Source organism: Orbicella franksi, chromosome 14 (genome assembly GCF_964199315.1).
Source record: "Orbicella franksi chromosome 14, jaOrbFran1.1, whole genome shotgun sequence".
Taxonomy (NCBI): domain Eukaryota; kingdom Metazoa; phylum Cnidaria; class Anthozoa; order Scleractinia; family Merulinidae; genus Orbicella; species Orbicella franksi.
In genome coordinates, this window is record NC_138158.1 from 10,881,850 (window position 1) to 10,894,476 (window position 12,627).

Here is a 12,627-nt window from a genome sequence, read left to right on the forward strand (position 1 = left end):
AGTCGAATGCATACAAGTGAAGGTGAGTGAATGCTAGTGAAGGTGAGTGCATACAAGTGAACGTGAGTGCGTACAAGTGAAGGTGAGTACATACAAGTGAAGGTGAGTGCGTACAAGTGAAGGTGAGTGCGTACAAGTGAAGGTGGGTGCGCAAAGTGAAGGTGAGTGCATACAAGTGAACGTGAGTGCGTACAAGTGAAGGTGAGTACATACAAGTGAACGTGAGTGCGTACAAGTGAACGTGAGTACGTACAAGTGAACGTGAGTAGATACAAGTGAACGTGAGTGCATACAAGTGAACGTGAGTGCGTACAAGTGAAGGTGAGTACCTACAAGTGAACGTGAGTGCGTACAAGTGAACGTGAGTGCATACAAGTGAACGTGAGTGCATACAAGTGAAGGCGAGTGCGTACAAGTAAAGGCGAGTGCATACAAGTGAAGGTGAGTGCATACAAGTGAAGGCGAGTGAATACAAATGAAGGCGAGTGAATAGAAGTGAAGGTAAGTGAATACAAGTGAAGGTGAATGCGTACAAGTGAAGGTGAGTACATACAAGGGAAGGCGAGTGAATACAAATGAAGGCGAGTGAATACAAGTGAAGGTGAGTGCATAAAAGTGAAGGTCAATGTGTACAAGTGAAGGTGAGTGCATATAAGTGAAGGCGAGTGAATAGAAATGAACGAGAGTGAATAGAAGTGAAGGTGAGTGAATGCAAGTGAAGGTGAGCGGATAAAAGTGAAGGCAAGTGGATACAAGTGAAGGTGAGTGCATACAATTTAAAGTGAGTAAATACAAGTGAAGGTGAATGCGCACAAGTGAAGGTGAGTGCATACAAGTGAAGGCGAGTGAATAGAAATGAACGCGAGTGGATAGAAGTGAAGGTGAGTGAATACAAGTGAAGGTGGGTGCGTACAAGTGAAGGTGAGTGAATGCAAGTGAAGGTGAGTGCATACAAGTGAAGGCGAGTGAATAGAAATGAAGGTGAGTGAATAGAATTCGAAGTGAAGGTGAGTGAATACAAGTGAAGGTGGGTGCGTACAAGTGAAGGCGAGTGCATACAAGTGAAGTTGAGTGAATACAAGTGAAAATGAGTGCTTACAAGTGAAGTTGAGTGCATACACGTGAAGGTGAGTGCGTACAAGTGAAGGTGAGTGCGTACAACTGAAGGTGAATGCATTCAGGTGAATGTCAGTGAATACAAATGTATGGAAGTGTGAGTTGATCTTTTTGCCATATTAGGATATACCATACATGGTATAAACATTAAGTGCTCTATATGCATGCTAGCATGAATTTCTTACCGAAATGTTGAAGACGGGGTAAGGAGAGTGTATAAATTGTGAAATTTTGTCGATTTTTACCGTCAAGTTTAGACTTTTTCTCTCTGCTATTAACCTTAACCAATTTTAGCATACCAAAATTGCTTCCTTTTTTATTTGGCAGAAAATTAGCCGGTAAAACACTATTTATAACCGGCGCAAGCCGTGGAATTGGAAAAGCCATTGCCCTAAAAGCGGCCAGAGATGGTGCGAACATTGTTATTGCCGCTAAAACCACCGAACCTCACCCTAAACTACCAGGAACTATATACACTGCAGCGAAAGAAGGTAAAGATTTTGGTTTTCTGGTTTTAGTTCTCATTTTATCATGTTATGAGATTGCGTGACTATTAGGAACTGTGCGTGACTTCAATGACATGCACTAGTTACAGTTTAGTAATTATCACCCCTTGTTAGCTGGACGAAATCTCAAAATTGCACTGCTATGCACTAAGTTATGCTCGAAGACAGCTCTTATGCTTGCTATTGTACTGAGGAATGACTGTGGACAACGAAATCTTTATTTTATTATTTTTGTAACATTTTCTTTGCAACTTGTTGCAGGCAGCAAATTTATGTTACATTACAAGTTAAATAGTGTAGTTACGCTTATTACCACCTACATTATGTAGCTATGTTACAAGTTGCGGCAACATGTTGTGTGGATGAATTTGCCTTTGAGCTAAGTCTTATTGCAACTGTAACTATTTTTTTTTTATTGCAACTGTAACTATTGTAACTATTGATAGACTGTCCCGCCTAGACTAGCATAGCTATTCGCGGGCCAGTCCAACTGTAAAATGCAGATTTTATTAAGAAATAAAATGATGTTGAACTTGCAAAACAGTAGTAACCAGGGGTTTCATTAAGGGCCGAACACTGGGCAAATTGACCGGTGACCACTGGTTGTGAGGTTGATTTTGTCTGCCTGGTTTGACCTTCTAGAGGAACGTTTTTCCTATATCAGAATTTCAGTTCAAATAGTTTTGCCTGCCTGTGAAAACCAGTTACCCTCCACCTGATAACGTTGATGAAACTCCTGGGTAACATGCGCAACAATGCAGCAAGTTGTACAACAAGTTTTCAGGAAAATTTTGCCCCTCAGCCATAATTTACTTGACCTTTAGTAGCAGGCTTTCATAAGGGGTCAAGGAGAATATGAAACAAAACAAGCGGGTCTTCATGCGGCCATTTTTCACAAGACTAGACACAACTATGCATAAGTAGAATATTACTTAATCCAAAATCACTGTCGGATATTAGATGTAATGTACATCAGAAGACCATAATGATTATAAATGTGCGTGCAGTTATTTTTAGACCATGAGGTAAGATCTTCACTGATGAAAAGGGATGAAAAAAACATTGAATGATAATAATTGTCTCTTAATTTGCATGAACGTAAAAGACAGAGATGAAACATAAACATATTTGTGTACTACAGGTAGTTACGACTTAAAGTCTCAAACAAATTTGGACTGTTAACAGTAATTATTATCTGCACAGGTCTTCTTTTGGTCTGGTTGGCTTTCCTAAACCCTAAAACCTTTCTAGTGAAAGCAAACATGTAATGATTTGATGTATTTGATTGAAGTTGAAGAGGTTGGTGGAAAGTGCCTTCCCTGTGCAGTGGACATTCGTGACGAAGGTGCTGTAAGAGAGGCAGTGCAAAAGGCTGTGAAGACATTTGGTGGAATTGATATACTTGTTAACAATGCTAGTGCTATAAACTTAACAGGAACACTAGAAACACCAATGAAAAGGTGAGACTTTGTTTATTTGCTTGAGTTCATAATGTACATAATTTGACAGTTTCTACAATAGATTCAGTTATAGATGCATTGTAATTTCATCTCATTTTCGTAAAACATTTTTTCTTACACATTTTTAATCCACATATCAGCCATAGTGCCATTTTTGAAAGCCATTTTCATGAAGCCACAAGTGACCAAGGCAACAGTATAAACTATGTAGCATGCACTGCCTTAGTGATACTTAAGGTGATGATGCTTGCATAAGTAGTTACTATGTAGGTTATACTGTTGCCATGCTTACCAGTATGTGGCAAAAATTCCAGTCGCCAGAGGCTCTCAAATTAAAGGGGGGTGGGGAGGAGGGTCAGTGAGGTTGAAGATAGACCAATCAAGGGAGGTGCCGCAGGGTGAATGTTTGCTCTCGGTTTCTTTTGGCTCTTCAGTCACCTTATTGTACATGTTGTACACTGCCACATTTCAGATGTAATTATCACAACAGTGATCACAACTTGTTTACCAAATGGTTGATAGTTAACTGATCATGATTTATCCTGGATTGTTTTCCCAGATATGATCTTATGAATGACATTAATGTAAGAGGGACATTTTTGTGGTGAGCCTTACTGCAACAATAATTATTTAATATCTTCTTTCCCCTAATATTCAGTGACAAGAAAAATCCATACTCACCATAAGAAGGTCATTGGAAATTTGAAGAGAGAGCTGAGTTTCAAAAATCAAAGTGTTTTGACTACAAGATGTCTACCTTAAATGACTTTCACTGAGAAATGATTAGCAGCTTATTAAACAAAAGAAGAAAGAGATTTTCAATATGTTGACTTCATGGAACACTCCCAAACCGTATGCATCTCTTTAATAGTGCAAACAGCTGTTACGCATGTACACTACAGTAGGTAAATACCAGCATGGTCATGAATCATTTGGTGTCTAAAATAGTAATAAGTGATTTATTTGTCGCATCACCTTGGAAACTACACTATGCAGGTGTCAAGACTAGACCTAGTATAGAGACCTGCAGATTTTATTGAAAAGAACAGTCTGTAGTGAGTAATTTCTTTGTTTTTCCTCTGGTCAGCTCCCAGGCTTGCCTTCCATATTTGAAGAAGGCCAAAAATCCACACATCTTAAACATAGCACCGCCTTTAAACATAAGGCATGCATGGTTTAAGGACCATATTGGTAAGTCTGACTGAAACATTTTGTTGCTGTACTCTCGACTGTCAATGATGTTACAAGTGTATACTTTAGGGAAATGGATTATAAATTTTTACAATGATGTTATGGATAAATTACATTCATAACCATTTCCGCTACGCTATTTGGTATGTCCCAATAGCAGTAAATGGAAACCAAGACAAAACTTAGTGTATGTGTACTTTTGTATAAAGTATGCCAAGCGTTTGTCCTGGGGTTAAAAAGTGGGCATTAACATTTTGCTAGAGGGTCGGCTCCAACTTTATAAAAGCTGTGTACATCAAATGTCTTTGGAAGAATCGTTGGAATCAAGTAGGTTAAACAACACCAGCCAAGTGATGAAACTTATGGTTACTGCTGACTTTAATCAGATGCCTTCATTCTGAGAAGGAATTTGAACCAGAGTTTGTATGTTGTTACGGTTTGAAATCTTGGTGGCTACTCCCTTCTGTGGGTACCCATTGTAAAATCAAACCAAGAGAAATATCTGCCCAATATTCACGACAAGTTGTCTAGAGAACAGGCACGCAGTAATAAGGGTGGATACAGCAATTTGAACTGATGCAGTCTTTAGTAATCTGATGGCTGGTATTAAAAACTACAATTCAACCCCTAAAAAACAGCCATCCTCGGGGAAATGGATACTTTCTGTGGCCGCTTAAAGGGGGTTGGCTGCTTAATAGAGGGAAAAACAAATGAAAAACCCTAATTGAGACTCTGATTACTGGCTTCCTAACAGGACTGTACATGTTTTTTGTCAGTTTTTTTTTTTATTACAAATCTTATGTAGTACTGTAGTTTCAGTGAGATGCAAATTGGGAGCTTAGCAATGATGATTCAGGTTGTGATGTCAAGGAAGATGTCTAGTTAAAAATGAGTTTATATTTTACCCTTGGATTTCCTATTAATTTTCTAGATCTGTTAAGTGCAGCTATCGGTCATCTTAGCATCACACATTTTGAAACATATACGTTGAAATCTTTGTCAAAAAAACTCCTTAATTATACAAAATGAAGGACTTGATGGCCCAATTTATTGAGCCCTTCATTGACGTCACGTAAATGATAAAAATAAATTCTCAATACTGACAGAAATTCCTCCATTTAGTTGTAAGTTTTTTAGCCCAAGAATTCTCATCCACTGAGCATTTATTTGTGTGTGTTGTTTTCAGCCTATTCGTTGTCTAAGTATGGAATGACCCTGTGTGTCCTTGGTATGTCTCAGGAATTCAAGGATGATGGAATTGCAGTTAATGCCTTGTGGCCCAAAACAGGTTTGGTCACATCACATGTTTACGTTTCTTATATTTAAAAAGTAGTGATCATTTTGAGCACGCGTGTGTATTGTTTTTGTTTGTTTGTTTTTTACAGCTAGTGCTACAATTTCTTATTACGTGTTCTGTGTATCACAGGACGTTCTTGAGTGTTGTAGGAATCCAGTTTTTAAGCGTTTTTTTCAATGTGGTGTTTCCTTGTTTTGCTTTGCTTTGTTTTTTTTTTCTTTAACGTACAAATTTACAGGATTTGCATTGCTAAAATTATGGCACCTAAGATAAAAGACTGAAAGTGAGAGGATAACATCATTAACAAAGCTCAGAGAACCTGGGATCGACCATTCTGTGTTATGCAGAACATGTGTGCTCAGTGTACACTACCGAAAGAAGTTATCATCAATGATCATGAAATGAGTTCTGAACTAGTGTGCATTACATTTTTGCTTTCGTGAAGGGTCAAGCCTTCAGTTTAGTTTGCTTCACAAGCATCCATGCATCCCGTAAAATTAGCCTTCGTGTCTCGTATACGCAGAATTTGGTAATTTCATGTCGTTGCTTTGCAAAGGACGTCTTCGAAATGTACTGGATATAGAAACTCTGCGATGGACTAGCATTCCATCCAGGGGGGAGTAGAAATCCTCCTGGTCACTTTATGCTACAGAAACCGGGGTAAACTCCGGGCAGATGAGCCAGTTGGGTCGTATGCAGATTTTACCTTTTTACTGGGTGTAGAGCCACTGTTCTGCTCTTTAACAGTTCGTTCGATTTCTTGTTGCCGTTGCTGTTGCAATTTGCTAATGCTCTCCAGTTTATCAAACACGAGAGATAATGTCTCATCACATTTACAAACACGGAGAAGGGGCCTGAAAAAATACGGCGTGCAAGTGGCGGTTATTTTTGACGAAATTCCAGATTTTGAAATTTATGCGATAAAGAACCACCTTTCGTTCCCTATGTTTTCCCAAGCGAAACTCAAACTAAGGATTAAAGGCAAAGCAAAATCGTAATGTTTTGTTCATATTGAAATCACTTGTCCAAACCACCGTGACAGTTATGATTTCCTTTGTTAGAACTTGAGGAATTGTTGATGAATTTGAGAAAGTACATATTTACTCAATTCCTTAGGTATTGCTACAGTTGCTGTGATGGTGACAGCTGGTAAAGAAGGCCTGGCATATTGTCGAACTGATCGTGTTTTTGCTGATGCTGCGTATGTTGTACTGACATGGGACAGTCGAGCCAGGACAGGAGAGTTTCTTTATGACGAGGATGTACTCAGGGAAGTAGGAGTGACAGATTTTGAGCAATATTCATATATCCCAGGTATTGTGTTCTGGTATAATGTCTTAACTACATGTACATATATTGGTAGTGAATTGGCTTAATTAACTGCTGCCCAGTTTTAGCTGGATTATATTCAGTCACGTGACACGTTAAGACAAATCGAGTGCTTGCGAAAACATTTGATGGATTTTATAAAAAGATACATGTAGCCTCCATTTGACGCGGATATATGCACGGATATTTGTCCTTGGAGAAGCGAACAGTTTTCCGAGAGCGTAGCTCGAGGAAAATTGTGAGCTTTGAAGAACAAATAATGTCCAAAGACAAATATCCGAGCATTTTTTCGCGCCAAGTGGAGGCTATAATATTGTGTTTATTATCCTTCAAATATTTTTCGCAACACGCGCAGTTTCGAAAACTGGGGAATATCAATCGCATATTCCCCAGTTTTAGCTGGGGAATATTCATTCACGTGTCGCGGTTGATTATAACCTGGGATATTTCTCCAGCAGTTTTGACGTTGTATTGAGTCACTTAACTTGTTTAAAGTGGGGAATGGGAAGGTGAGCGGCTTGATTCTGGAATTTTAAGGCCAGTGCTTTAGCTTATCACCTACGCTGTCTCCTATGATAAGTCACTTCTACTGTTTTACATTCACAGCAGGAGGACCCTTGCCGGATGGGTTCGTTGAAGGATACTCTCCTGAAGTAAGGGGCACCAGCACGGAGACCACAGAAAGTACCTCTCCCAGAGGCCCATTGAAAGGAGTGCAGGAAGTCATAGAAGCAATGAAGAGCCTCTGCAACAAGGAACTCGTTCAGGGCGTCAAAGGAGTTTTTGAGTTTCATTTAACGGGAAAGGAGCCTGGCGTTTGGCATCTTGACGTCAAGAATAATGCAGGTGAACTAAAAATTTGCGGAGGAAGGAGTTTATAAATGTCAGCTCCTGTTTTTTTGTCACGACATCTGCCTAGTATTATATCGTTAGTCAACAGATATTTTACAAATCTCGACTTATCTTTTTATCACCCTCGATGTATTTTCTACTCACGTATTCTGTTTTTCGACATGTTTTTACCATCTGTTTGTTTTTGTCCGCAGTTGAACGCCTCACCCCGAGTGCATTATTTTGTTATGTAAGCACTTGAAGCGAGGACATGTTGAAGCAAGTTGCCAAAACAGTTCTGTTGCGGTGACAAAAGTTCGTTCCCGCAACATGATGAATGAAATTCAGCTTGTTTAAATTCGTTCCTTCATGAAACATGAACAAAATGACCCCAATTTTTAGTGTCGCATCGTGTGCACCGCTCTTGCAAACGTTCCCCGCTACAACAAATTTTCATATGCCACTCCGCTTCGTGTGCACCTGCTGGTGTACTGTCATTGCAACATTCGTCCTATGCGTACACACGATGGGACTTGTCCCTGCTTCACCTCACGGTAACATGTGCCCTAGTGTGTGCGGACCTTAAAAATCGCGCACGCTCAAACTCGTGACGTTTACTGCGTACTTTATAACTCGGTTATAAAGCACATGCGTGATGTATGCTCGTGCTTTCTCTGGAGATATATGTACCCGAATTGACCAGCCGTAGCGCGCGCAATTTCTTTACCATTTTATGAACGCGAATAATTAGCGATGTTTGTTTGTTATCAATAGGAAGTGTCAGTAGTGGTTCTTTTCAAGGAGGTGAGGTGGATTGTACCATGACTGTGGACTCGGAGGATTTTGTCAGATTATTCACGGGACAGTTGAACCCAGCTCATGCGTATTTGCGAGGACAAATTCAAATCAAGGGAAGCCAGGCAAGATTCATGAAGCTTGAGAAGCAGTTAATGGAAAAGATGAAGTCCAAACTTTGAGATTGTGAATTTTAAGACCTTTGGAGATATGGCTGATGGGTCTGTCAGTAAGGGTCATAACAAGTAACACCTTGTATGGCTGAGTATCCTGGGCTCTTGATGTTACGTGTGAACTTTTTTTTATTTTTTTTATTTTTTTTTATTTTTTTTAATTTTTTTTAATTTTTTTTTATTATTATTATTAATTATCTATTTTTTACAGCACGCATACTTACATTATTAATTACAAAAAACTACGTATAAAACTACAACAATACAGCTACTTACGCTAATTACAACTTGCTCTAATTACAATGCTTGACGAAAACAACAGTATTATTTAAACCGCTTACGTTACACTACTTTTTAATCGCGGACAATTACTACAAACTTTTACTACAGTTACTAGAACTAGTGAAAACTGCAAAAAAAAAAAATGACAAGAAAGCGACAATTTACAGTATATTTAGCTAACTTGTCTGCTGTTGATGTTTGTATTCACCGAGGCACAAGCAGCAAGTTTGTTATGGGTGTGAAGATCAAGGTAACATGTAACTAAAGATTTAGTGACAGCCCTGGCGACCTCATCTCATTCCTCATCGTGCCCCGCAGGACACCTAAGGCCATAAAATGGCGGCCTACTCTTGTTTTAATTTTCTTTTTTACGACATCTTACTTTCGTTAGAAACGAGAATTTATTGCTATGAAACAGAATGTGTCGGTCTCCATAGATTTTCAGTTTCTCAAGCGACTGAGGTGAAACATGAATCAAGTTAAGTGATGCGACACCATGTCTCAAACTTTCTACAAATAGGGGCAAGTACTTGATTGCTTCTAATGAAAACAGAGAAGAGTCAGCTCTGCCGGCGACAGTTGTAAGACTAACTAAGGCAGGCATCTCTCTTTACCGGGTAGCGGACACTGAAGTATTGAATAGCCACCTAAGAAGTGTGGGGATTTTTTGGTGAAAAAGCACTTTAGAAGCGAGGCGTCAAAAACTGGCGTAACAGGCATCGAAAAAAAAAAGAAAAATCGCGAAAGCAGGCCAAAGTAAGTGTCCTCGACTATCTGTTAATTAGGGAGATTTGAGTACAAGTTCCTCTTCTCAATTCTAGTTTGCAGGCATCACATTGTCACGTCACATACTTATCTCATCCCATGACTACCCTCTCCGAGGGTTCTGGATTCGAAAATTGCACTCGCACTCAATCTGGTACCCGTAGTCTAATCTTAAGGTGCCTAATTTTTTCCCAAACCTACGAACTTACAGCAAAGACAGACCACCTTCTACCTTAAAGAACGTCTGTCAACTGCTGAAAAAAAAAAAAATAAATAAAACGTTTAGCTCGCGTACGATTAATTTATAGAACATAAAGATGATCTTGAACATTGTTCATCTATGACAGATTGCAATAAAATTGTCTATCATTCGATGCAATTTCCCCCTCCTTTTCACTGGCCGAGAGCCCACCACGTAACATGTAAATAACTGCCTACAAGTAATGGTCTGCTCATGCCTAAATGTGCTTTGCTGCAAATAAGTTCTGCTCATTCGTAATTGTAACCACATTCTTGGGTGAAAATGGTGGATCGCTTCCCCGAGCTTTCAGAGAGTGATTTAAATATAAAAGCAAACTTGGTGATCGAACGATAAAACAATTATTGAACTCGGTTATCGCAAAATATCGTGATTTCATTTGCTAGCCTGTGTCAAATTTCGATATTTTGCTCAGCCTAGTCCAAGAATTGTTTAATTAATACTTTTGTCTACCGGACATGTAGACAAGGTGTAGATCAGTTTTGCCTCGGTAACAGTCGGTTGCGGCACTGAGAAACAGTGAGAAGTCTTCCCTCAGCTAATGCGTGCTTTCGACAGCTCTTTAAGCCCAAGTAGCTATTTTGTTGCGGCGATCCAGAGTATCTTTCAACCAAAAGCGCTATGTTGAAACGCTCAACTGTATCTAAATTACCTAAGTTCAATCTGCGCTCACGTGACTAATTTCATTGGCTGTATTTACCAAGCTTGTCTTAACCAATCAGAACGGGCAGAGATTCTGGACGGAAATATTCCTTGCATGCTTGTTTTCGTCCTTCACAAAGGTCCTGGGTTCAAATCTGGATAGATTTGTGTTTGGTGGTCCGGTAGTCAACTCCTCCACGTTTTGTATATGGCCAACTCGGTCTCAAACCAGTTGAAATGTTTGGCAAGTTTCTGTTTCTGTACAGCATTTGGTTTTGTTCCATGATGTAAGCTACTGGAACACCAGTAATTGTGTTTACCTCATAACATTTTGTTTGTTTGTTTGTTACCTTACTTACTTTCTTTCCTGCCTGCGTAGTTAAACCTGCCAGGGGAAGAACTAGTCATTGAATGCTGGGATCATGGAAACATCCAAGTTTCATCACCACAATCAAGTTGGCATGCCCCGGGTGAAGAAAATATATTAAAGAGGCGTATACTGAAATAATTTTAAGAGCACAAATATTTCACTTGAAATATGCTGTAAATGCAATATCTCGGCAAGAATTTGAATGAGAGTGCGTTCTCGGGGTCCATTGAAAACTACTCAAGAGAGTAACCCTTCGCCGTTTACGCCCGCAACACAGCCTTCAAGAGAGTTACTTACATATTTTCTTGGGATTTTCTTTCCATGAAAGCTTACTGCCTGCCTAAGTCCCGTACACTTTATTCAGTCCTATACAGAGCCTAGACAACCTGCGATAAGAACGAGTTTAAAGAGTTTTGTTGCTATTGATATATTTGATAATGTGTCTTCCCTTCTGACTCAAGAAGCCTGTCCCCGTCCGGCTCTTAGCAATTCACAATCTGAATATCAGGGCGCTTTTCATTTAAGAAAAATTCTGGTTTGGATTTCCGAAAATTTCTCGTGACGAATGGAACAGCATTTTCCGGATTTTTCGAAAAAGAGGAAAACCTTACCAGGTATTCCGCAATTTCGGAAATTTCTATTCTTGCCGGGAATTTTCGTTCTATTTGAATTTCTTTCCGGAATTTTCGGTTGAATAGCTCGTTTTTCGAGAAATAAACAATTTCCGGATTTTCTGGAACCTTTCCCAGCAATTTTCCGTACCATTTGTCCCCGTTTCTAAATTTTCAGAAATTCTGGTTGAATGGAAAGCGCCTTAAATATGTTTCTTGTGTTGACGTTATGCAGATGTTATCGAAATTCCAACACTATCAGACCAGCACCAATCACATTCAAGAGAAATGCGTTAGCCACTTAGACAATCTATTTGCATGGTTTCTATGGAGATATCTCGGCGCCGCTGTTAAAAGTGTCGGGCGTCAACTTTCTTTTCACACCACGACGCACGAAACACACTGTACAGAATTATCACTGGCAATGCCAGGGTCAATCACGTGGCTTTTATTACGAAGCTGTTCACCCCATTGAACCGTCAGCCACGTGTCATAGTCAAAACGCACGGGTCTCATCCCAAAGAAATTTTCAACGCATTGAATCAGCCAATCAGATGATCTGTATTAAATTGTTCTCATCACCACTGGATACAAAGAATCCTCTTGTATAACCAATGTACCATTCAGTATCACCAGTGCTGCCAGAACGATATGGAGCTATATCAAGGTATTTCTGTTTTTTTTCCCTTCCTAGAACGATTTTTCTACCTGTATATTTTTCATCCCTTGCAAAGCATTGTGTAGGTTAATCACAATAGTCGAGAGCAAAAACGACACAATTAGTACCAATATTACTTTTTTGATTGTGTTTTAATCTTTTTTTTATTGTACGTTGTTTTTAAAATGTGGCTAGAACTTATTGACTCATCGCTTTTTTGACTTCGACAGCGAATCAATAGAGACAAACAGATTTTGGGTTGTCCGTAAACTTCGAGAAATGCTGCAAATCTGAATTTCAAGTCGAGGAGACGGCTGAAACGGAAAAACCGTTGTAAATAAA

The 12,627-nt window shown here is 39.3% G+C and overlaps 1 protein-coding gene and 1 non-coding gene across 2 annotated transcripts; both read left to right on the forward strand.

Moving 5' to 3' along the window:
- Positions 1–1,305: 1,305 nt before the first annotated feature.
- On the forward strand, positions 1,306–9,075 carry LOC145467855 (hydroxysteroid dehydrogenase-like protein 2). The gene is made up of 9 exons (XM_081451463.1): positions 1,306–1,319; positions 1,444–1,607; positions 2,914–3,082; positions 3,642–3,686; positions 4,170–4,273; positions 5,460–5,561; positions 6,687–6,884; positions 7,506–7,745; positions 8,505–9,075. The coding sequence occupies exons 1-9, from the start codon at positions 1,306–1,308 to the stop codon at positions 8,705–8,707; spliced, it is 1,239 nt and encodes a 412-aa protein (XP_081307589.1). The 3' UTR covers positions 8,708–9,075.
- Positions 4,619–4,875, forward strand: LOC145468963 (small nucleolar RNA U85). Its single transcript, XR_014042259.1, has one exon. It is a non-coding gene; the product is annotated as a small nucleolar RNA U85 (small nucleolar RNA).
- Positions 9,076–12,627: the final 3,552 nt, after the last annotated feature.

Bases quoted from the DNA above. Each gene is read 5' to 3' on its own strand.
- LOC145467855 (XM_081451463.1), top strand. The intron at 1,608-2,913 runs GTAAAGATTTTG...ATTTGATTGAAG, and splicing joins ATACACTGCAGCGAAAGAAG to TTGAAGAGGTTGGTGGAAAG. The intron at 5,562-6,686 runs GTTTGGTCACAT...TCAATTCCTTAG, and splicing joins TGCCTTGTGGCCCAAAACAG to GTATTGCTACAGTTGCTGTG.